This window comes from Monodon monoceros, unplaced genomic scaffold (assembly GCF_005190385.1).
Source record: "Monodon monoceros isolate NGI ecotype Baffin Bay Population unplaced genomic scaffold, NGI_Narwhal_1 Super_Scaffold_17, whole genome shotgun sequence".
Taxonomy (NCBI): domain Eukaryota; kingdom Metazoa; phylum Chordata; class Mammalia; order Artiodactyla; family Monodontidae; genus Monodon; species Monodon monoceros.
Genome location: NW_021703773.1, coordinates 25,851,734 through 25,877,497, shown reverse-complemented (window position 1 = coordinate 25,877,497; position 25,764 = coordinate 25,851,734). Strand labels below are relative to the sequence as shown.

The 25,764-nt window shown below is 39.0% G+C and overlaps 1 protein-coding gene across 1 annotated transcript in view; it reads left to right on the top strand.

Annotated features, from left to right (window-relative positions):
- The window catches only part of CSMD1 (CUB and Sushi multiple domains 1), a 1,429,265-nt gene that overhangs the window by 944,056 nt on the left and 459,445 nt on the right, over positions 1 to 25,764 (top strand). Inside the window, exon 10 of the mRNA XM_029226263.1 lies at positions 10,088 to 10,209. Coding sequence (XP_029082096.1) covers positions 10,088 to 10,209 — 122 coding nt within the window. The remainder of the gene's footprint in view (positions 1 to 10,087; positions 10,210 to 25,764) is intronic.

The window sequence follows — 25,764 nt, the reverse complement described above, 5'->3', positions numbered from 1 at the left end:
CATAAAAAAATTTATGCAAATTGGTAGTTTTAAAGGAAGAAGAAAAAAAGTACTAAGTTGAGGGCTTCCCTGGTGGTGCAGTGGTTGAGAGTCCACCTGCCGATGCAGGGGACTCGGGTCCGTGCCCTGGTCCAGGAAGATCCCACATGCCGCGGAGCGGCTGGGCCCGTGAGCCATGGCCGCTGAGCCTGCGCGTCCGGAGCCTGTGCTCTGCGGCGGGAGAGGCCACAACGGTGAGAGGCCCGCGTACCGCAAAAAAAAAAGTACTAAGTTGAACAAGGAATAAAAAGTATATTCTTATATACTTTCATATATAAGAATATCTTATCCCTCCTTATAGTCTTTTTCAAGTGAATGGATTCATAAATTTTTATTTTAAAATGTTCCAGTTGTAAAAAGGTACAGTACAAGATGAACAGTGTTAAGTTATATCCTGTGAAATGAAGTAGTTGCAAAATACATTGCTAGTTTCATCAAAGCTAAAATACGAGATTGCAGGCTTTAGTATAGTGTACCTTTACCTATAACAACTTGGTGGCTTTTTACATGTAGAAAACACAGCTTTGTAGCATCTGTTCATCCCGAGGGCAGAGTGGGCGTGTGGTCTGGTTGCAGGTGGCCCTTTCCCATGAAAAGTTTCCCTTCTTGGAGAAGCACCCATCTCTGGTCAGGAAATGTGTATGGCTGCGCCCCTCCCCTTTTGGTCACTAGACTATTTGTACACTAATACTAAAGTGACATCATTAGGCTTTCAAAGGAACTGTAGCAAAATCCATATTCCCATGAAAGGATGGTAATGTTCATGCCCCAGTTACAAATGAGGACTAAGCCACAGGTATTATCTTTGCCCTAAGGAAAAAATATGCTTTCATTTTTAAATGTTTTTCTTGCTCTTCTATACCAGGAACATATGTCATTATTTAAAAGCCCACACTAGACAAAACTAGTAAATGTGCATCTGCTTTAAATTGATATTTTAGAGTAACATAAAGGAACTATTGAGTAGGATATTATTTGATTCTTACCTTATTTATTAATCCAGAAGTTTTCCTTTTTTTTTCCCTTTGGCCCAAATCTCATCTACACTCATAACAATATTTCCCAGCACATTGGCCCCAGCTTATATGCTGATTTGGTGTCAAACACGCAGGTGCTTGCTCCATCCAGGCTAATGGTGGGACACTTCCCTCCATCCCCCTGGACCACCATCTGCTCACTTTTAGAGGTAATTAGAGGAGGAGTCCTCTGGCTTCCTGTTCCCATAGACTCTAATGCCCTGCTTCATCATTTTAGAAGAGAAAGCTCTCCCACAGGGTCTTTGTCTGTTGTGTGATTCTGGCCTGGTTTCCCTGGAAGCCTCCTCACCTCTCTCCACACCCACTTTTGTTTGTCACACTCAACTTTATGCATCTCTTCTTTTTTCCTCCCAGCTGTTAACTCAGCTGTTTTGCTTTAATTAGATGTACCTTCATTTTCATGGACTAATCCTTTAGCTCTTTTTCAATTTATTACTTTTAACGTCCTGAAATAATGAGCTATAGCAGCAAGAAATAATTAAGGAAGAGTTTTCTTATAGGATGTATATTTTAGATCTGCATAATAGAACGAAAGCAGACTGTGTCTAGAGAACAGTAAAAAATATCTTTAAAAACACAGTTTTAAAGAAATAAGTATTTTAGAGCATTTGGAGTAGTATGACATTAAACAAAAAAAATTAAAGTCCTGAAATCTCCTAAATAGGAGAATTTGAGATAAACTGTTTAGAATTAGGTGATAACAATTAGGTGACAGAAAACCAAACCCAAGAGAAGCTTAAAACAAATGGAAGTGGATTTCTCTCTTATACAGAAGTTAAGAGCTAGGCAGTACAGGACAAGAACGGCAGGTCTGTTTCAGATATGAAAATGTCCTCAAGACTCACTCTGTCCTCACTATGGTCACGCCTCCATCCTCAGAGTCCACGGTGGTATCCAAACTCCAGGTGATTGGATGGAGGAGGTTAGAAGAAGCAGGGTTAGCAGAAGTATGCTAACGAGAGTCTGCAGGAACCATCATATGCATTTCTGCTCATTCTCATTGGCCAAAATCCAGCCAGATATTCTCACCTTGTTGTGAGACTTAGAAACATATATATTTTCTATTGTGTGTTTAAATATATGCCAAACTATTATATTTCTATGAAAGAAAAGGAGAATAGATACTAAGGGAATCTTTGCCATGGGGGTATATTTTTATAAGGAGAGGTGGGATAAATCACTGAATAAATGACACTTTTTTTTTTTTGCTTCCCCGTATCATCTGCAGCTTTTCATGAGTGGAGAGTGCAGATAAATCAGAGAATCATTCATCCCTCTCTCATGTCCCTTGGCATTTTTGTATCAGTGCAGGACTATATGTGTAAGCTATATGGATGAAAAAAAGGGTGGAGCTGTGTGTATATGAATATCCCACTTTCTGGACTGGAAAGGGCTCATCTGTAAGTATCACGGTTAAGCAAGGAACCTGTCCTCCCCTTCAGCACCCAACTCTCTTTCTCTGCCCTGTACTCACCTCCTGGCCACATTGCCCTCTCACAAGAGGCAGTTTCCTCCAGCAAAGCCAGCAGGAACACCCTTCCCTCTAGTCTGCGTGACAGAGTCTTATATAACATAAGTAATCACCATATACCATGACCTGATCGATTACATATACAGATGGATGGTCAAACGTCTTAGTGCCTCTGTAGGCTGACCCAATAGAGGATCACTTCGAGCAGTCTCTAGAGCAGGGCTCTCCACTAGAAATAAAATGCAAGCCACAGATGTAATTTTAAAACATCTGGTAGCCAGATTTGAAAAGGAAAAGAAGCAGGTGCAGTTAATTTTAATAACATATCGCTAATTTATTTAACCAAAATATTACAAATATAATTTTAATGTACAGTCAAAAAAATTATAGGGAGATGCTTTACTTTTTTCTCTTTCTTTTATTCATACTATGTCTTGGAAATCCAGTGTGCATTTTATGCTCAGAGCACATCTCAGCTCAGACCAGCGGCATTTCAAGTGCCCAATAGTCAGATGTGCTGGTGGCTACCATGGACAGCGCCACTCCGGCTGTGTAGCTCAGCCCAGTTCCAGTTTTCTCAGCACTCAACAGGCTTGTGGGTGTGAAGGGAAGCAGTGATCTCCATGAGTCATGGGTGGTTTCCTGGCAGGCGTCCCTCAGTGTAGAACATACTTTCTTCTATTAAAGCCCATACATTTTCCAGGTTGGCAACATTTAGGAGCCCTGAGTCTGTCATCATTCCCTCCTTTAAATAGTGTCTCTACTGGAAATAGTGTCTGTACTGGCTTTTAATGACTGATTCCTCAATTAAAGAAGAGCTGAAAAAAACCTTTCTTTAGTTGGAACTTTTATGGCTATTTCTATAAAGATAGCTTTAGCTGTCTAAAGTGTAGGGGGAAATGGATAACATGAAACATAATGATGTTTCAAATGCTACCCAAAACACAACATAGGGATATTTACTTAGCTGTCAGTAGGTTCCAGACACCAAGTGCAATTTTTCAAGTTCATCTTCTCCTCTGTGCTACCCCTTAATACATTGTATGTAAGAGGCGAGCACCATGGCTTAGGTTTTCCTGATGCACCCTGAGCCTTTAAAGCAGCCCTTATATTGATCATCTCAGCCACATGTTCTAAATTCAACTATCTATCAAATGCAATAAAATGCCTCTGGTCTGAGCATTGCACGCATTATGAGATTTCAGCTCAGTCAGTTAAGGAAGGACTGATTCTCGAGGCTCCCTTCTTCATGAAGGGTCTCTAACTCTTAAGTAATTATCATACCTTCTCCACAGAAGGAATATCTGGTAGAGGCATTCGATAAATTGCGGTGAGTCAGGAGTGATCTTTCACACCTGGACACTGGGTCCTAAGCCAATGCTTACTTACCTTAGCTAATTAGCTCTGAGAATGGGAGATGTTACCTTTTCTTCCTGTTACCACAGGGATGAATGGTTGCCATAGCTCAGTAATTACACAAGTGATTTTGTTTGAAATTATGCTTACTTCATTTAGGGATATGAAAACAACCATTATGAGTTTTCACAGGGTAAAATATGAGCTGTTTGGAACTGTATAAGTATCTTTAACTAGCAGTAGATGTTTTAAATAAGCGAACAAAAAAGAGAAGAAGAGGATATACTTCTTTTTAAGTAAAATGTTCCAGCTGGCATTTCATTCCATCAGTATTTAGGGGGGATATATAGAGAGAATTTCTTTTAATGCTAATGCACTTTGATCTGTGGAATTAATATTTTTAGTTGCTCTCTGAGTTGAAAGGGCACATAAGAAAAGTGAAGTGTTTTTTGCAGTTTTAACTGTGGTTACATGGAAGCCAATTAGAGCTACCAAGGGTCACAGAATAAAGTTATTATTATCTTGGGATTCCAGGTCAGGTTAGCTCAGAATTACACTTAGCTTATTAACTTTTCACTTACCAAGAACTTTACAGTTTATTCTTCCCTACTCATAGTTTCTGTCCATACAGAAATGACCTTTTAAATGGTAGTGAAAAGACCATTTATACCTGAAAGATGACTTCATTCTACCAGATTAAAGGTCCAGAGCCAATTGTAAGATATTTTAATACTAATTATTATATCAGGTAGCCGTGAGCTCAGAGATTTAAAGAAGCATACACACGTTTTAAAGAAAAAATATTTCCTTGTGATAGATATAAAAATATTGAGAACTCTCAGGGTTTGCTCTCTTAGGAATGTTCATATGTAAGAGACATTAGTATTAAGTGTATTTATCACGCTGCACATCACACCCCTGGTACTTATTTATCTTATAACTGGAAGTTTGTGCCTTTTGACCACCTTCCTCCCTCACACCATTCTCCCCCTTTGTAGCCACACATCTGATCTCTTTTTCTATGAGTTTGTTTGTTCATTTGTTTGTTTTTGAAGTATAATCGCCTACAACACCATGTTAGTTCCTATTACACACCTTAGTGATTCAGTATTTCTGTACATTACAAGATGATCACCATGATAAGTCTGCTTACAAGATGTCACTATAAAAAGTTATTAAAGTATTACTGACTATATTCCCTATGCTGTGACTCATTTATTTCATGACTGCAAGTTTGTACCTCTTAATTTCTCACACTTTTAACTTTTACTTTAATTCCAGTGAATTTGGATAAATTTCTGGTTTCACTTCTAGACTTCTAAGGATTTATACTCTTTACTTGAATGTCACTTGGGAGAAAAACATGTTTTTCTCTATTTTTTATTAAGTTACTGGAAATAACAAAGCCATGTATTTTTATACCTCTCCTCTCAAATTCTACTGACATAAAATGACCTGAAAGCTAATGTTAATTTGGTGCTAATTATGTTCCTAGAACCTGCCTGGGAAGTTTTGACAGTTCCCTTGCATTTGTTTTCCTTCTGCTTGGAACACTTCTGCCCCAGGTGTCCATATGGGTCTCCATCCTACACTGGTCATCAGATGTTGTCTCATCCAAACCCTTCCATGCCCACCCTCTTCCAGATATGCTTTGAACCCCGACCCTGCTTTTCTGTAAAGGTCAAATATCCTCCTGAATTAGATGGTCATGTGTATAATTGCCTGAGGAAGTCAAGGAACTTAATTTTATTCTCTCTCTGCTGTATCCTCTATGCCTGAAACAGTGCCCAACTCTTACAAAGCATTTACTGTTTATTTCCTTACTCCCTATGCTATGGTGTGTCGGAAAATGCGCTGAAGGCTTTACTCGAGTTCTTTCCTTCAGTCCTTACAGCTATCATAGATGAAGTTATGATTGTTATGTGGATAACCTGAGAGGCTTAAAATGAAATAATTTAAGATAGGACATCTAGTAACTTCATAAACCAGGCCTAGAACTCAGGTGTGATTAAGAAAAGCAAACTCTTAACCTGTGACATACTTTCCCCATTTTGGTTGACATTCTGGTTAAAGACATAAAGTCTGTGGTTTTCTCCTAAATCATACAAGATATACACTATCCAGTATAATTCTTAATGTGCTTGAAAAAACCTTCAGATGTGAGTCCAGATATCCTATTAATTTAAGTTTGGTCAATTAGAATATTATTCTCTTCAACTATTTTGATTAATTAAGTAGTTACTATAGAACAGTAAAGATTCCTGGAACTGATTATACATAAATAGATAAATTACTACTTCAAATTATATAAGATAAATTGTGTGAAACAAATGTTTTATACATAATAAATATTCAGTGATTAAATGGATAAATGGCACAGATTGACATGCAGAATTGGTTAGTTTTTTTTTTTTCTTTGCTGTGGTACGCGGGCCTCTCACTGTTGTGGCCTCTCCCGTTTGCGGAGCACAGGCTCCGGACGCGCAGGCTCAGTGGCCATGGCTCACGGGCCCAGCTGCTCCGCGGCACGTGGGATCTTCCCGGACCAGGGCACGAACCTGTGTCCCCTGCATGAGCAGGCGGACTCTGAACCACTGCGCCACCAGGGAAGCCCCAGAATTGGTTAGTTTTATACTCCCTTTCCACTTTCCTTCTTGATCTGTATTTCCAATGATCATTTTGTGAATTCTGCTTTTATCTTAAAAACATGTAAGATATAAGCAAAATTTGAGTTTACAAATTTAGAACACTGTCACATGAGTGATATTAGCTATACATTAATTAGGCCGTGGTTATTATCAAAGAACATTTATTAAGCATTTTTAAGATTTAAGTGTAAATTACTTTACGTTAGGTGTTATATTTCCAAAAAGGTTTTGACAAGGGGGAAAGCCTTTGCAGGAGCAGAAAGTGATATTCAACTGTAATACGTATAAATGTGTATATACATTTCCATTATGGGAATGCATTTAAATTTTGCTATAAACACTTGCTTGGCACTAGTATATTGTAATTACCTAATTATTTGCTTAATTAAATACTTTGTTGACTAATCCAATGTGTGTTTAATCCAGAAGCAACTGTGTGGGAAGTAGTTCCCCGTCTGCAAGGACACAGTGAGATTGCTCATCATAATCAGAGCAGGCCGCTAAGCTTTCTCTGTGTCTGAGCAGCTATAGGGGAAGGAGTAGAGTTCACTCTGCTCTCTCCACTGTACAATTCAGAGAAATTGCAGCTTGGTATGACCCTTCCCGCAGCAGAACCAGAGAGCAGAGAAAAAACCCCAGGCAGTAGATCATCTGCAGGAGACATAGAAGATAATGTCCAGTCTGTGCTTCATCCGCCATGTGGATTTGGACAATGGCACACAGCAATCATGATAACTCAAGAAACATTATTATTATCTGATAGCAACTCTCCACATAGGTGGTTGAACTTTGAGTTGTGGCCAATAGAAAATCTGAGAATTGTCTCTGACTAGTAGGAAAGCCTTGATGTAAGAAACTAGAACCTAATGAATCGCAATTGGTGTGATGATGGTAGGATGGTCACATGATGAAGAGGCAGATGGTTAGAAAGGCAAAGACCGAGGGACTAGCTAAAATTTTCAACAGTTTCCCAAGAAAGAGGATTAGAAGTAAATAATTAGAGTTAAATCATATTATTTAAGGCTATCAACCTACTCAAAAAATACATCAACAAGTATCTATGGGGTAACTATTGAATGCCAGGAATTGTTCTAATTGTTGAGGTTATACAGGGAGGAAAACAAAACAAACAAACAAAATCCCTGCCCTGGATATTCCCACATACTTCATTTCAGCTGATTATTTTGATGGCTTGATTAAAAGTATGGGTAGAAAAAGGAGTTAAAAAGCTAATTTATTAGGAAAATGTACTGCAAAAATAGGGACATAGTTGTAAGAAAACGAAAAAATATTTTATGTATTAACTTGACAAGTTTTGGTGAGAAATACTTCTGAAGGGACTGGATTCATAACTTGTTCTATGTGAAACACAGTACCATGTATGCAGGAAAATGTGCTGGTTTCCTATGTAAATTTTACTAATAGTTATCTCACTAAAAATATAATCACTAAAAATCCTATCTCCCCAAACAGTGGGTAAGATGAATTTCATGAAGAGCTGGGAACCAATTTCAATAAGTCAAGTTGAGGTCAAGCTTCAAAGCAAAGAACTAAGACCTAGGGCCATTGACAGGCTGTCAGATTTGGTGAACTTTCTAGCAGAGTGACAGCTGGGGCTAACGATTGGATGAGTACAAATTGTCCATGGTAATATAACACATTAGTTCCCCACTGCACACGTTCTTCACATGTCTTTTTTCGAAGTTTGAAATGCTTAGGATGGCACTTTGATAATATTAGTTTAAAACTAGTCAACAGATATTTATTGAGTAACACTATGTTTCTTTCAGCTCTTCAGTGTGAAATTTCACAAAGTAGGGTAACACAAAGGTATGATAACTCAAATTTTATTGATAACTTTTCTTCTAAGTTTCTGTAATTAATACCCGTAATATTGGAAGGCTTTAAGAAAATTTCAGATCTGAAGTTCATGATCCTCTCGAGAACATGTTCCTAAAAGCAGACTCACTGGAGAGGGAAATCATACAGCACAGGTGTATGTGCTTGTGGGCTCTGCTCTGTTCAATGACCTTTGGAGCCAAGACACGCCTACTGGGGTTTGAAAACCAGGCGACACTATTTATTAAAAAGTGTTCATTTGGAAAGCAAATGCCAATATTTTAAAAGTTAACTTTCATATGTTTTTATTAATCAATGTATAGTAGATTAATTCTTAGCTAATTATTTTCATAGTAAGTATCCAGTACCTGAAATGTTGTGTAAGGTCAGCTTCCCACAGTTTTTATGTCAGTAACTATCAACATTAGATATGGTGCTGAGGGTATACAGATAAGTGAGGGAAGGATGCTTTCCCAAGGTCAAGGGAACCACAACCTTGTTGGAAAGAGAGATCTGTACATTGACAATTACAATACTAGGAGTAGGCATAATTGATATTATTGCTGTATCAATGTAAATGGAAGAGAGAGATATATTCCTGGAGGGCAGTTAGGGATTTCCCCATTAAAAGGTTTCTGTGACTCCTCCCCTACAGCCTGGCCCTTGGGGGTCAGAATCCTGTTCTCTTGTAGCTCAGTCTCTTAGGACAATACCTGACCTGCTCAGCCAACAAAAGGAAGGAAGGAAGGGTGGGTTATGAATAAAATCTACTCTTCAGTGGACAGCAGTTTAATCAGTTCGTGTGATATGCTATCTTAGGAAAATGAACCTGAGATTCTCTTCTATTAGTTCTTATTTGTGAAATTAGTTTCTTCTGCTCTTTTCCCAAACCCAGTTTAAATTATTAATGTTAAGAGTGGAGTTCAGGCTGACATGTGATTTACAAAATTGTGTACTGATTTTTTAAAGGCTTCTTTCTTAAAGTGGAGGTCAGTTGAAATATTTTTATATTCAAAACTTAGTCATTCTTATCGGGTTATGTTACTTCCATGATTTACTTGGTCTTTCATTTTTAAGGTATTTTCTTTTTCCTTTTAGAGCCACCGTTTCTATTTTCTTTCTTCACAAATTCAACTTATTTTAAGTTCTTATTTGCAGTGTGCTATAAGGAAATGGGTACAGTTTGTTACAGAATACAATGATACAGTTAAAACTTGAGAGGAAATTTAAATATCATCTGTTCCTCCTTGTTTAAAATTAAAAGGATGAAGCTGTGGGGGGTCGGGGTTACTGGTTCAAGGTCATATCGTTTAGGGCATAGTTGAGACACTAACTCTGGTCTCCTGAATTCTTATTGCATTGGGTGCAACCAAAGGTCTAAACAGACGGTCTCTGAGTCAGAATGGTGCTTGAAATGGACTAATTTGATTTGACATTGTCCATGGTGCTATTGTAATTAAGTCATTCTGTGAATGGCAGTGCCTTGGGAAACATAATAAAGAGTTCCAGGTTACCGTTGCAGATACCAAGCAAGGGTCCTGAAGGCTGAACGAAATCTACTTGCCAGCTTGAGTTCACAGATAGCTTTTCATTGCAATAAATGCTGGACACATAACTTGAAGTTCCATGTATGTCTTGTGTCTTCATCACACAGATGAAATCCTGTGGAAAATAATATCATCTCTATGTACTTCTAGCTAGAACGTGTGGATCAAATCTGCGTGGGCCCAGTGGTGTCATTACCTCCCCTAATTACCCAGTTCAGTACGAAGACAATGCACACTGTGTGTGGGTCATCACTACAACAGATCCAGACAAGGTAAGGCTCTCATCTTCCCCCTCTGCGTACCTGATGAAATCAGCACTCTGCCTGGGCAACTATTTACAACGAACAACCTGGTGAATGTCATGCACCCTTACATTTTGTTGTTTTAATTAAAAATCTTCTGCTGCATTGTGTGTGCATCTGTCTACATTTGTTGCAGAGCCAGTTTTAGATTCAGTTAATTCTTAGTGAGTATTCTCAGTGTGCTTGCTCCCTACTGGTTCTGGAGATTATGTTTATGCTCTCTTTTTTCCAGTTTTATTGTGATGTGATAGTTGACATATAACATTGTATTAGTTTAAGGTGTACAACAGAATGATTTGGTACGTGTTTTTAAATGATTACCACAATAAGTTTAGTTAACATCCATCACCTCACATATTTTTTCTTGTGATGAGAACTTTTAATATCTACTCAGCAAAACTTGATGACTGATGGGTGGAGGGTGGGGAGTGAGGGGGGGTGGTGAGGAGCCATGGGCAGGTGGTTTTGATTCTCTTGCTTAACACGGTGTCCACCTGGCTTCAAGTGCAGGTGCTGTAAGCGGGAGGAGGAGTCAAGAAGGGCTTCAGGGCGTGTGGTGAAGCCCTGACCAGGACGGGCACAGGGTCTAGCTTCCTGGGGAGTCCTGGTGGGCGTCCGCTGTCCTTGCGTAGTTACTGATGATGATGCCCTTCTTTACTCTCCTAATTATTCCAGATTGGAGCAATAGATTCGAAGTTCTCCCTACCTCGAACCAGGGAAAGGGCCTCAGAAACCAGTCTTTTGTGGGAAGAGATTAATGAGTTTGGCTCTAGGCATAGTGAGAGTGAGGTGCCTGCTGTGTCTCCAAGTGGGTCTCCCTGGTAGAGGTCAATTCGGAATTCCCAGGTGTTTCCTTAGCTGCTGAAACCTGGGATGTGTGTGACATCATGCAGAGGAGACAAAGAGCCAAAGAGAGTCCTGATGGTGGCATCATCTTTCTCTCAGGGCCAGCCGGAGGGTGGACTGGGCTCCACTGTCATGAATGGTAGTGATCTTGCAACTACAAGTGCCACGTAGAGTTTTAAAATACTAAACTGTTGTATGGATGAAGCGGGATACCCTGGTGTTCCAACAGGGAAGTAGTGGCTCCAAACTAAATCGTCAGGGGATTTGTTTAACTCCCTTCCAGTATTTTAAAAATTCATTTAAATCCAGATTACATATGGAATAATCATAAATATTTTCCTATATGGAAGATATGCCTGTATATCTGTGTTTCTGTTTCTTTCCAATTGTCAACTGAAAAAAAGCACAGCCTAAAAGTTGAGGATTAGTTTTATTTGTCAGACGTACTGAAGACATAAGCCCAGGAGACAGCCTCTCAGATCTCAGGGACTGCTCTGAAGAGGTACAGGAGGATCCAGGATATAAAGGAGGTTTTGGAAAAAAACAGGCAGTCGAACATCAAAAGATCACTGTTGATAAGAGAAAACCAGACCTCTCAAGTTCAGGAATTTAGCGCTTTTCTGTGTGTGGGAAGATGCAAGGGTCTGGGCTCAATGAAATCATTCCTTTGATATGCAGCACCTCAACTGTCTAGGGCCAGTATCCTGTTTTTCTCCAACCTGAATCCCCTCAGGGTGCAGAGGCTGGTGGCTTGATGGCCACGACACCCTTTGTTTACTGATGCGGCAGGCGACATTCTTCATCCACACTGTATATACTGAAATAATTGATATCTCTGTGCAAATAAAGGAAGCTTAGAGTTCCCATTGTCTAAACCCTTTACCTGACAGAGAGGAAGCTGAGACCCAGGGAAGGTAAGATTGCACAGCTCCTTACTCTTATTGCAGGATAAAAACACACGTGCTCTTTGCACTGCACTGTGATAGCCTCTTCCTTAGCTTTCTTCCTCCCTAAAGAAGAGTTATTTCTTTTGTAGCTATCTATTCCATTATCACTTTGACGAGAACCACAAGGAAGTGAAATAATAGGTTATTCAGTGCGTCAATAGGATATTTTTGGCTGTAGATAATAGAAGAGCTGACTAAAAGCCAGAAGTTTTAGGGAAAAGCTATTTCATGCAGAGCCAGGGAGATTCCAGGTTTAATTCAGGAGCTCAGTAACTTTGCTGAGGGCTCAAGTGTTTGCCTTTCTTTTTTGCTCGGGTCTCCAGAGCAGTGATAACATCCCCCTCAGGTCACAAGATGCTGCCACACCATCACATTCAGTGTTCAATGAAGAAATGTGGCATGTCTTTCTTAGAAATGGTAGGAATTGTCTAGAAATTCCCAGAGGCCTCCCTTCTGGTCCAACTGAGTAAAATGTCCACAATCCAGATCATGGACAGCCTGAGGAAGCCAGAGAAAGGGCCAATGGTTATGGATAACCAGTCATGTCTACCACATGCAGACAAGCAAAAGGTCAAAGGAAGAGATTTCGGTTATCACCAGATTGATCTTTTGCTTTTCAAATGTTTCAAATCCCATTATAATCCTGTTTTACCCGACACCAGTAGACTAAAATTAGTTAAAACTCATTAAATATGTACTTTGATGTTTTGAAGTTGATTTTTAAACTTGGCCAAACTGCAAAGTGACAAATGAAATAATGAATTTATGCAGTTTGGGTTTATACATTTTTCTCATTATACAAGTTCACTTTTCTCTCTCATGTTTTTGTACATTTACGTAGATTTTTCTAAAGACTTCACATATATTTTATTGACTCTGAACACGTAACAATTAACAAGTTAAATTTCAGGAATTTTGTGTTATACTGCTTCAGAAAATTCTTTGCCTTCCTTTATTTATTTTGGTGAAATGTTCAGAGAAGAACCAGGGCTTCCAGTTGATAGACTAACAAACTGATCTTCTTACAAGAGCACTACTTAGTCACCTGAAGGCATCTCAATTAAGCAGAATTACCATACAAATTGAGCAGCAGCCATTGTCATTAAGTATAATTAGGCTTAATTTGATTCCTTGGGAGACAGTCCACATAAGGGGGTTTCCCGATGAAGCGCATGGTGATGAAGGTATATTACATATTGAGCATAAGAGAAAAGAACAGTTATGTAAAGGTTTCCAGACAGTGACTCCTGCTAGAAGCATTAACAGAATTCTAGATAAGAAGAGTTGTTGGTATACCTTAATTTGTTGTTTGACATGCTTTGTAAACTTTAAGAAATAAGATCGAATAGAAATCTAAAATCAGTTTCCAAATTGATGAGTCAATGAGAGATTAGTTAGTAAACTCCTCTTCTTTTGAAAGATTAACCCTCTCATGATTATCTATACTCTTTCCTGGTCTTAGATCTGCTTTGACCATTATATAACCAAGTTCCCTGTGTCAGTTTATACCAAGTGTTAACATAAGATGGCTGATAGAGAGTAATTATTGTGGGAAGTTCATTGTGTCTCTTAGTAACGTATGTTACAATTTATAATACTGAGGGATGTCAAGTTAAAAGGAATACTAGAAGTCTATTCACTTACATATGTTTATTTATATACATATATAATTATCCTAATGTATATTATATTAAAACACATTATATATAATGCATATTAGAATTATATGTATTAATATAATGTGTATCATAATGTGTATTATATTAATATGCATATATTAGGAGAACCTGATATGTAGGCAGAAAGTTGGAAAAAAAAAACCAAAAAAGTTCCTCAAGAAGATTCAATTTAGTGGAGAAGCAGTTTTCTAAGACAATTGTTCTTGCCGAACTAGTCTAGTAGAAATTCAGTAGAAACGAACACAAGTAATAAGATATTTATTAATATATTTTATTGTAAACACATTCAACAATACGTATTTTCTCAGATAAAACTCTTGAGGAGTCCTGTGACCAAATTCCCTAAAAGTAATAGGTGGTTAGTGAACCACAGATTATGGGAATTATTAGCAAATGCTCACCAACATTTATCCCTGGGGTTTTCATTGAAAGGATTAAACATGGAAGACAGCTTTCCTTGGAATCCTTTGATGTATGGATATATGTGTGTGTGAGTGTTTATTTTTTTCTCAAATACATTTTGTGCTGGCATAATTTTAGTACCTAATTTTAATTTGAGCTCCTCAGAGAGTAGTATTCTTTTGGTATTAAACTCAGGATTGAAGTGATTTAAGACGTTTGAACGTTGTCTTATGTAGTTCATCCAGGCTGCTATAACAAAATATCACAGACTAGGTGGCATACAAAAAACAACCATTTAACGCCTAATGGCTTTGAGCCCCAGTATTTCCTTATGGTGTTAACAGCACCCACCTCTGAAGGTTGTTGTGAAGAGGATAAAGTCAGTGTAAAGCACCTAAAACGTTGTCTTCTAAATACTAAGACAAATGCCTCCTTCCTGCTCTTCTTCCCCTTGCTCCTCCCTCTTTCTCCATCCCTTCCTTCTCTTCACTATTATTATTAATAATAATAAAGCTAGATTCAAAAAGACATAAATGGAACCCTGAATGGCAGGTAAAGGGTTTAAATGTGATGCTAAGGACCCAGGTTGTCAGTGTAGGGCACCGCATGGAGGGAAGGAAGGACATTATAATGCACATTATGTCTTAGAGACCATTCTGCCCACAGTCAGATGGACAGATTTGAAGGTCACAAGATCGGAAGCAGGAAGCCTCAGGACTTTATTTTAATTATGAGACAATATGAACCTAAATCAGCACAACGGCATCAGACTTGGAGAGAAGAAAATGGATTTGAGAGATATTTAAGAGATGGGTAACCAGTCACAGCAATTTATACATTTATATTGCACCTTTGATTTAATGAATAACTCGACATCTAAAGACAAATAAGAAAATTTGCTTTATGTTCAGTGCTTTTAAGAAAATACAGCTGTTTATCAGAGTCCCTTTGGGGGAAGGAGCATTGACTTATTATTCAGTGGATTTTGTACATAATTTCAAGTAACAAATTCATGCAGATACAGAAAAGGCATTCATTTCCATTTACAACATTTTAAGCTGTTTTGAAATGGAATTTGAATAGATATAGTTCAGTAGACTTTCTTTTCCCATTAGGGGAGTCACAGATTGGTGGAGAAGCAGAGACTAGACACCACTGTCAGCTATAACACTGCACTAAGCATCCTTGTGTTTCCCTCACAGACACCCTTCCAGCCCAAATGCCACGATGGGGTCTGTCTGCTTTTCTTGTATGTCACTAATGTCTGCCGGGAAAGTTGGCTTCCTTGCCAGCTTCCCTTCACTGCACATTAGGGGCTCCCTTGTATTCTTCTGGGCCGTCATCCTTCATCTTGTGTTATTGATTCATTACTTCGTCCTTGTCAACTCTCCAATATATTCCCCTCTCTGTACCAGCCCTCTTGTTGTCAACGTCCTCCCCATCATCACTGTTTAATATTTGCAGCCTCTTTCATGAACTGAGTTAGGGTCATGTGACTTTCCTTCTCCGGTCTCTGGACTTGCCCTTCCCAATATCCTTTCTTCTCTGTCACAGGGACACCTGCACTCTTTTCATTGGGCTCAGCTCTGACTCTTGACTTCTTTACCCAAATTTACTTATTTTTATATCTCTTCTTGGCACTCAAAAGACAATAGAAAACAAGGTGTGTGCTTTTGATTTGCTTGCATTTTAAGCCCAAACCTGAATTACACACACATGCACACTCACACACATGTGCACACATGTGTATGTGTACACACACGCACACATGATGGAGACAGCATCAGTAGTGTGCAGACTGCAGTACAGATGTGAAAAATGACTGTGGAGAGTTAAACACAGGCTTTGTGTGTAGCAATAATTGTATGTCCCCATGTGCCCAGAAGAATGACTCTTGGTCCTCAGGAAGGAAGGGTGGAGAAGGTTTTATATTGTTTTGTTTCTCTTCTGTTTTCTGTAAGTGGTGTGTGTGTGCTTTATGATAAACGGAGACAGGAATATCCATTTTCTTTGAGGCTCTGAGGTTCCCTAGTTAATTCTTCTGTTCCTGGTTAACTTTACACATCTTAAAAGTGGTCACCTTTTATTTTTCTTTTAATATGTATCACCTACTCACGCTTTGCATTTATATACATTTCCTTTCTTCTTTTCAGTGCTCTTCTTATTTAACACAATAGTAATTATTACAAGTAGCAAAACAAAACCTATTCATTCAGCAGATTTTTGAGCCACACACTCTTTTTTTTAACATCTTTATTGGAGTATAATTGCTTTACAATGTTGTGTTAGTTTCTTCTGTACAACAGAGTGAATCAGCTATACGTATACATATATCCCCATATCCCCTCTTTCTTGCATCTCCCTCCCACCCTCCCTATCCCACCCCTCTAGGTGGTCACAAAGCACCAAGCTGATCTCCCTCTGCTATGCGGCTGTTTCCCACTAGCTATCTGTTTTACATTTGGTAGTGTATATATGTCCGTGCCACTCTCTCACTTCGTCCCAGCTTACCCTTCCCCCTCCCTGTGTCCTCAAGTCCATTCTCTACGTCTGCGTCTTTATTCCTGTCCTGCCCTAGGTTCTTCAGAACCATTTTTTTGTTTGTTTTCTAGATTCCTTGTATATGTGTTAGCATACGGTATTTGTTTTTCTCTTTCTGACTTCTCTCTGTATGACAGACTCTAGGTCCATCTACCTCATTACAGATAACTCAATTTCATTCCTTTTTATGGCTGAGTAATATTCCATTGTATATATGTGCCACGTCTTCTTTATCCATTCATCTGTCGATGGACACTTAGGCTGCTTCCATGTCCTGGCTATTGTAAATAGTGCTGCAGTGAACATTGTGGTACATGTCTCTTTTTGAATTATGGTTTTCTCAGGGTATATGCCCAGTAGTGGGATTTCTGGGTCATATGGTAGTTCTATTTTTAGTATTTTAAGGAACCTCCATACTGTTCTCCATAGTGAGCCACACACTCTTGTAGATAATTGGGAAAGAGTGATGAACAGAGAGCTAAGGTCTGCTCTCTGTGGAGATGCCACAGCAGAAGGAAGAGGGAGAGAATCAGCCAACAGCCCAACTCAGTAAAATATATTCAACTGGTGACCGGGAATCTCATGACAATGAAACAGGATGGAGAAATCATATATTGAGGATATTAGATATTATAAAATAAAGTTAAACTTTGTATAATGCTTACCACCTGGACGTAACCCAGACGTATATTTTTGTTTTAATATATGGTCTTTTGTTTTTTAATGTACACACATCCTGATTTAGCAAAAAATGAGGTCACACTCTAAAAACTTTTATGTCAGCCTATTAAAGGACAAAGGGAAAAGTGTCCACAAGTAAAGTGGAGGAGGCTGTGTGTTTTTTTCTTTTTTTATGATTAGGTTGGTGAAAAATTTCCTTTGGTTTTCAAGTAAAAATAAAAGACACATTTTTCATTTTCACCAAGAACTTTATTGAACAAACGTATTCACCCTTGTGTTCCACTACCTTCTGCCATCTTTCAGGAAACTTCGTAATCCCATCTTCCCAAAACTTCTTATCTTTTTGAGCAAAGAACTGTTCCAGGTGCCTTTTACAGTCTTCCAGGGAATGGAAATTTTTCCATTAAGAGAATTTTGTAAAGACCGAAATAAATGGAAATCTGAAGGTGCAATGTCTGGTGAATACAGTGGATGAATCAGAACTTCCCAGCCAAGCTGTAACAGTTTTTGCCTGGTCATCACAGAAACACGCTATCTTGCGTTATCCTGATGGAAGATTATGCATTTTCTGTTGACTAATTCCGGATGCTTCATTGAGTCCTGATTTCTGTTGCTCTAACTGGGAGCAGTACTTGTTGGAATTAATACTTTGGTTTTCCGGAAGGAGCTCATAATAGAACTCCCTTCCAATCCCACCATATACACAACATCACCTTCTTTGGATGAAGACTGGCCTTTGGTGTGGTGGTGGTGGTTCACTTCACTTGCCCCACGATCTTTTCCATTCCACGTTATTGCACCGTATCCACTTTTCATCGCCCGTTACAGTTTGTTTGAAAAATGGAACGTTTTGGTTATGTTTAAGTAGTTTAAGTAGAGAATCACATGTGGAAATACGGTGAAGAAGGTTTTTTTCACTTAACTTATGTAGAACCCAAACATCAAAGCGATTAACAGAACCAGGCTTGTGCAAATGATCTTCAAAGCTTGATTTGGATCTTTTGAGTATGTCGGCTATCTCCTGCGTGGTATAACGTTGATTGTTTGATTTGATCACTATCAACTTCAGCTGGTCTACCTGCCCATGGAGCGTCATCCAGCATGAAATCTCCAGCATGAAACTTCACAAACCACTTTTCACACGTTCAGTCAGTCACAGCATCTTCTCCATACATGGCACAAATCTTTTTTTGCGTTTTAGTTACATTTTTACCTTTCTTGAAATAATAAAGCATAATATGCTGAAACTGTTGCTTTTTTCTTCCATCTTCAATATTAAAATGCTACACAGAAATTCACCAATTTTGATAAGTTTTTTTTTAAATGCACGCTGATATGACAGCTGTCACATACAATCTAACAAAATTGTTTTGAATGAAGTTAAAGAGAACTAAGCGCTACTAGAGCCATCGTACAGAAAAAAACAAACGAACCTTTTGGCCAACCCAATATCTTAAATTGGAAATAGCTTACCTTCATACTCTAAGCATTTCAACTGAAGGCAGGAGAAATGGTTAGATCTCCCAAAATAGAGGAAAAAAATTCCACAAACAGTAATAGATTTGTGTGACCAGTTCATGACTTGCTCAGAGTTAAAATTAAACTTTGTATCTTATTTTTAAGAGTTTTTAAATTTTGTTTGCTTATTTTTTAATGGCACAAAGCATAGTGGTGCATCTTAGGAATCTTGACTTGAATGAAGTAAGTTTTCATCTTTTGCAAGCAAGCCTCTTTCTACAGCATCTTTGAATTTCCAGTCTCTTGCATAGTGGATGACGTACAGTGAGGACCATTTGATGTTAATAAGTAGGTACGACAATGGCCAGGAGCATGTTGTTTTCTGTCACTAAGGACGCGGAGAAAATAGTGCCATAATTCTTAGGGATATAGTTATCTCCAAGCCACCAGTCCCACAAATCTACATGTTATTTAGGTCTTAAATACGGCCAAATATAATATACTAATATGTTTCCATACAAAGAAAACATTATTCTCTTAGCAACATCTGTTGCATGTAACACAAAAGGTGCATTTGTTGGGATTAAGCTTGGTTGTGGGTAATACTTTGCAAGCAGTTGGCTTTCCCATATTTTGTTGCTTTCATTAGGCTTGTATTTTTGTTTTGTTAGGTTTTTATTTTGTTAGGTTTTGTATTTTTGATGATGCCTGTTAGCCAGCGGTTCCCACCAATATTCAGACTTAAAAAGAGAATATTCCAGAGGTCTGGATACTGTGTTCTGCCATCTCACAATCCTCCAAGTGATGCTTTGATATGTGTTTTTGAAAGACTGTGTTTTGACCTGGGAATTGCTTTCACGGGTTTGCACTGCAGTGTGAAGCACGCTGAGGGCTGTCTACACTGCAGAGTGGGCCCCTGGCGGGTGATGGGGGTGTGGAGGGAGGGAGCCACACCCATTATACCCTCTGGTCGTCTCTCTGTGGTCACATGCTGAGAAGTTGTACTTGAAACTGAATAAACCTCCCAGGTAGCAGAAGTGGACTAAATCACACCTTTCTTTTAAAGGTGCTCACAATGGAGAAATGGAATTATTATTATTTTTATTAACAGCAGGCATATGCAGCACCTGCTTCACTGTTTTTGTGGCTTCCTTGAAGTCAATGGAGTGATTTTGAATTTTTCTATTTGTAACATTTGTTTTGCTGTTGTTGAGAAAAAGACATTTTATTTGACACATTTTACTAGAGGACTGAACCAATTATATCATCTCACAGGATCCCTTCTAAATTCTAACATGATGAATAAGAGCTCGTAATTAAATATTTCATGTTTATAAAATCCATTTAGGACACTTATGATTCTGAATCATTCCAGTGTCTGGTGAGTATTGTAAATAGTCTTATGTACAATGTATATTTGGAATAGTACAGATTTTGAAATATCTAGAGCATAACTTTGTTAGCTACATTCACATCTTACATGCGTTGTCTTTAGTCTGGATTAAAATCACCAGTTTTAATATTCTCCCATTTAACATTGGGAGAACATGATCCATTCAAATATTTGCTTTATAGAAACAGTTTTAGTGTCACATTTGACTGACTTGCAGAGTCCTATACAGATACAGTATGATTAAAATGCTCAACTATTACCTATTTCATAGAAAAATGGCTGGCATGTGTATATAGATAATTAAATGAATGGAAAATAAAGAGAAAATTTAAATTATGATTGGCACGTATTTGAAAAAAAACCCCTCACATTTGAATTAAAATTTTCCAGAAGCAAATGTATATATACATATATATATTTTTAATGTATATGTAAAACAAGTTTATCTTGATGTAGGATTAAAGTAAATGAGCTACAGTTATGTACAGTCTTCAGTGAGGCAGGCTTTTAGTAAGTCCCTTCAGATGTGGAATTTTCCAGGTGGAGGTCAGGTATACAACTTAAATCTGAGGCACTGGCCTCTGCCTTCCAGCCTCACCAGAGCTCCCCCTGCCCCCACCAGCCGTCAACAGAGGTGGGCCCTTTGGGAGAATTGGCTGAATCCTCAGGCAACATTGGGCTGTAGATCACACCGGGTACACCCTGGTTACATCTCGAGAACAGAATGAAAACCTCCATGTTGCTCTGCCTTGAAGCATCTCCCTAGTTCTGTCACTTGCTTCTGGGCCCCCAGCCACACACTGTATCCCAGTTAAGCAGCACCCTTCCTGTTCTCCTCCACCTGCTCTGAAGCATCTCCCTCTACTTTGCTGTGATCTGACTCAGGTTGTGTAAGCTGATCTGATTTTTTAAAAAAATTATGCCATATTGACAATAGATAATTCAGTCATTTTTCAAACTTCCTGTGTCACTGCCTTTTTTAAGTTTCCAATAATTCCCTCCGTCTTTCCTTCCAAATCATAGCACAGTTTTCCCCACAGATAGCCCTCCCCTGCCACAGGAAATCACATCTCTGTCTCTTAGAGGTTAGGAAGGATTCAGTTCCTCCATGTAGAGAAGCTCTTTGTCACTCATTGCTCTAAGATTTTTGCCATGTCATTCAGTAATTCAGAACGCAAGTCAGTGAAATCTCTGTTTTGTCCAAACGTGTGCCATAAATCTTTTCCATTTGAGACTTGTCATGTCACTGCCTCTGTGGGATTTGGGAAGCCTGTCCTCAGGTCCAACAAGGATGAGCCTCACTCTTCAGTATCTCAAGTCTGGAATTTGCAGAGTGGGATGACCAGGAGGCCTAGGCCACCGTCAATGTACTAGTATTACAGAGAATGTCCTGTCTGTGCCGGTCACTGACTTCAGCATAGAAGTGCTGTGACACACGGCCCTGAGTGCTTCTTATCAGTCACGTCTGTATCACACATAATAAAATACCATCCTGTGGTTTATTATCAGTCCTGAGCTGTGAGGAGCATAATGTGTCATCAAGAAAAACTTCTATATCTTTACTTAAAAAAGTCTGAAAACAGCTCTCCCAATATAGTAGTAATGATTAGAGAAGTAAAGGATATTAACAGACTTGGTTATAATAAAAAGCATATATTCAGTAAAATCTTTTTGTTCCCCCGAGTTCCCACAGGGTAGATTAGCTTCTTTCATTCACGGCGTCCTGAAGCATTTACCCACCACATCTACCCAAAGACTAACAGCCAATGTGTATTGGCTTTCATAATTTATTCATTTATTGGAATTTCCAAATATCTCAAGGATGGGAGCGGGTAGGGGATGCTACAATACAGAAAAAAAGTGCCAGAAGATATTAGCTAATATTTACCGAGAAATTAACTTGTTCTAGAAACTGGAAGAAACTGTGTTCATTATTTTACTAAATTCTTAAGACATGTGCCACAGGCTCTATTATTATTTCCTTTTCAAAGATAAGAAAACTGAATCACAGAGAGGTTAAGTCCACTTTTTTTTTTTTTGCGGTACACGGGCCTTTCACTGTTGTGGCCTCTCCTGTTGAGGAGCACAGGCTCCAGACGCGCAGGCTCAGCGGCCATGGCTCACGGGCCCAGCTGCTCCGCGGCATGTGGGATCTTCCCGGACCGGGGCACGAACCCGTGTCCCCTGCATCGGCAGGCGGACTCTCAACCACTGCGCCACCAGGGAAGCCCAAGTCTAGGTTTTTAACCACTTACCCTAAGCAGCATCAGCTCTGAAAACATGATGAGAATGGTGATTAAAGTTAGATGAGTTTTATCCTGACAGATAGGCAGCCGGAGACCTTTGAGAAACCCTCCTGTGTGATCTGAAGGAGTCACGTGAGATGCCATACTCCAGTTTTCACAAAAGAAGCGGAGACTGAAGCATCTAATGCAGGCTGCATGTGCCTGATGATTTGGTTTATTTACTCATTTAGAATGAGTGTTCATAGGGTGTCTGTGTGTGACCGGTCTAGCGCCCAGGACAGAGCATGTTTGGCCCCTCATGGGACTTACTTCTACATGAAACGAGAGGCAAAGAGGTAACATGATTTTGGGTGGTGACAGGTGCCTTGTGAAGCAAACAAACAAGTAAATAAGTCGGTAAAACTGAGCAAAGAGGTGGAGACTGATGGGGTCCAGGTGGTGGATTTTCGGTGTGGTGTATGTACAGGGTCGAATGCTGGGCTCATGCGATGGGGGTCACTGCAGTGACACTCATTTCTGCAGCTCTTCTCTGCCCTTCACAATCTTCTTCATCTAGGTGTCCACAGAGTCCTTAAATATTCTTAAGTTTGTCTTTATTTTATGCAGTTAATCATTTTGTAGCATTTCTCCCAAGCTTTCACAATAGTCCCTTCCTGTAAGTGAACCATGTGTTGTGACAACATGAGGATTTTCTTTTGTAAACAAGAGTCAAACCTCCCTTGAGGTCAACAATTGGGCACCATCTGTATAGTTGCCAGCACAGTTTCTCTAACGTCTTTTATTTCAGGATAGGAGTACAAACCTTTAAATACATCTTGGTCTTTGCTTATTTAAAGTACCTGTTACAGCAGAAAACATGTTCTTGAATTTTACCACCGTTTACATTTGTTAGTGAGATCTGTTGACTAGTAACCTGTTGGACAGGCTGTTTCTCTAGTCTCTTGTAGAAGTCCTCCTCAGCATCACGTGCCGTGCCATCAGTGTGTCAAGCGGAGGTACCATTTTAACATTTGGGAGAAGTCTCCTTCCCGATTCTCCCACTGCATCTTATCCTGGAATCCCACTCTGCACTTACTGTAATTCTTCATGCTGAGTTATTAAGGTTTCACCAACTGTTTGACTTTGTCCTTTCTGGTCAATAAATTCTGCTATTAAATAACTTGCTTCCTGAGCCTTTTCACCAATGTGACTTTTTTTCCACCAAAGTGTTCCTCTATTTGAGATTCCAATAGCCGTTTAAAATAATCAGCACCATTACCTGTCAAATGGCTGTGATTTGCAGTTAAGGGTCTTCAAGTTTGCTAAAGTCAGTGCTGTGTTTGTAAGTTGTTTCCATGTACAATGCACAGTGAATAGGACAGCTTGGATGCCCTGTGTAAAATGATGACAAGTGGCTTTCATTATAAAGACAAAATTCTTTTGTATCCCATGTTGCATTGAGTGTAGGGAATTGATACAAAAGAAGGTAGTTCTTTATCACTGACCTTCTCAGAATTGTCTGTAGGGTTAGCAAGCTCCTCTTCTATTTCACACCTCATCTTTAGAAATCATCACATCAGGCCATCGGATATGTGTGTATGACATAAATGGTAGTAACATATAAAACACAAATGAGCAGATTGTGAAAATATAACAACTTCACAGTGCTGTTTACTTGTAAACCTACCCAGTCCACATTTGACAACATATATAGCATCAGCAAAGGGTAGTTGGGTGATGGAGCATAAAAATTCCTTCTTTGGGTCTTCCCTGACGGACCAGTGGTTAAGACTCTGCGCTTCCACTGCAGGGGGCATGGGTTTGATCTCTGGTCAGGGAACTAAGATCCCGCATGCCATGTGGCACAGCCAAAAAAAAAAAAGAAAGAAAAACAAAAACCCATCCTTAAAATGAAAATTCTGTTTCATATTTATTTGCATAGTAGAGTTTACTTAATTTGTGAGCTGTTTGGCAACACATTAAGGGAAGTTCTGGCAGGTAATTCAGGGAGGAAGGGAATATATACCTGTGTGGCTCTCACCATGTATCAGCAGCCTCCCCAGGCTCGAGTCAGAAAACATGAGAAGATTCAACCAAAACAGCAATGTCTTACTGTGCATGGATCCGGGTGCTTCCAGTCCACGGACAAAATTCCTCACAAGCTTTCCAGTCATACCATCACCATCAACATCAGCACTGTGTGCTGAGGAAAGGTCAAAGCACAATGCTCATTTATCTTCTGTCACACTCTCACTGTGGATGCCAGTTTAAGAAACCCAGGTATTAAATTGTGCCATGCAAGGTACTCTGATCATTCAGATGGATTCAGTGAAAATAGAAAGGAAGATACAGATTTGAGAGTTATTCAGGAGTTAAAATTAATAAGGTGTCACAGGCAGGAGTCAGGGAGAGAGATCATGTCTTTAGAAATTCCTTCGACAGTGTATACCTGAGTGCCTTACTGAAAAAAAAAAGATTTAGAGACCCTGAAATATAGTCATTCTCTAGGTTTCTCACATCCTCCCCAGTCCATGTTCCTTGTGGGTCAGTTCTACCATCTTGGTGACCACAAAGTAAAACTTCTCCTCCTCCTGGATCTGGGACATCCAGCCACAGATTTCAGAACCCAGCCAGGCTTTCATTTCCCAAACTACTGTGCCCATCCCAAAGAGGGGAATGCCCTTACTCATACGTGAGCAAGGGCATAAATGGAAGGAGTTTGTCTTGCTTAGTGGGGTTAAAATTTCTTGCGATATTTCCAGTTAGAAATGGGGAATATATTTTCCAGGAGAAGCAGGCATACACTACAGAAAGCACGGTAGGGAATACTGTCTGGTTCTAGTACACACCGGTAAGTTGTGTATGAATTACAGCAACCTACGAGGACTTGCCTGGACCATAGCCGTAATTGAGTATTGAGTCCATGACAAATTAATTCCAACTTTCCAGGGCCCAATTACAGTCACATATTGGATTGCAAACCATTAAAATCTGAGAATATCTGTATTTTAGTCAGACAAGAAGCTTACCTAATAAGTGAATTTTTTGATCCAAATGTGTAAGACTATAACCTATTGAGATGATAAATTAAACCAGTATTTGTATGATATCTATCTTCCATTCTAAATTACTTTCCATTGTTAAATAAGTTAAATTGTTTTACAAAAATAAAGACTATAGCTATGTAGTCTAACCTTTCAGAAGAATTTAAATATTACATTGTTAAATGTGAGACTAGTTCATTTTAGTCTATAAATTCTTGAGGATATTTTCTTTCTTATAGAAATGGCTATTTAGGTTTCACAGATTTTTCCTTATATAAAAATACGTTAAGTACTGGGAGAAGACTACTA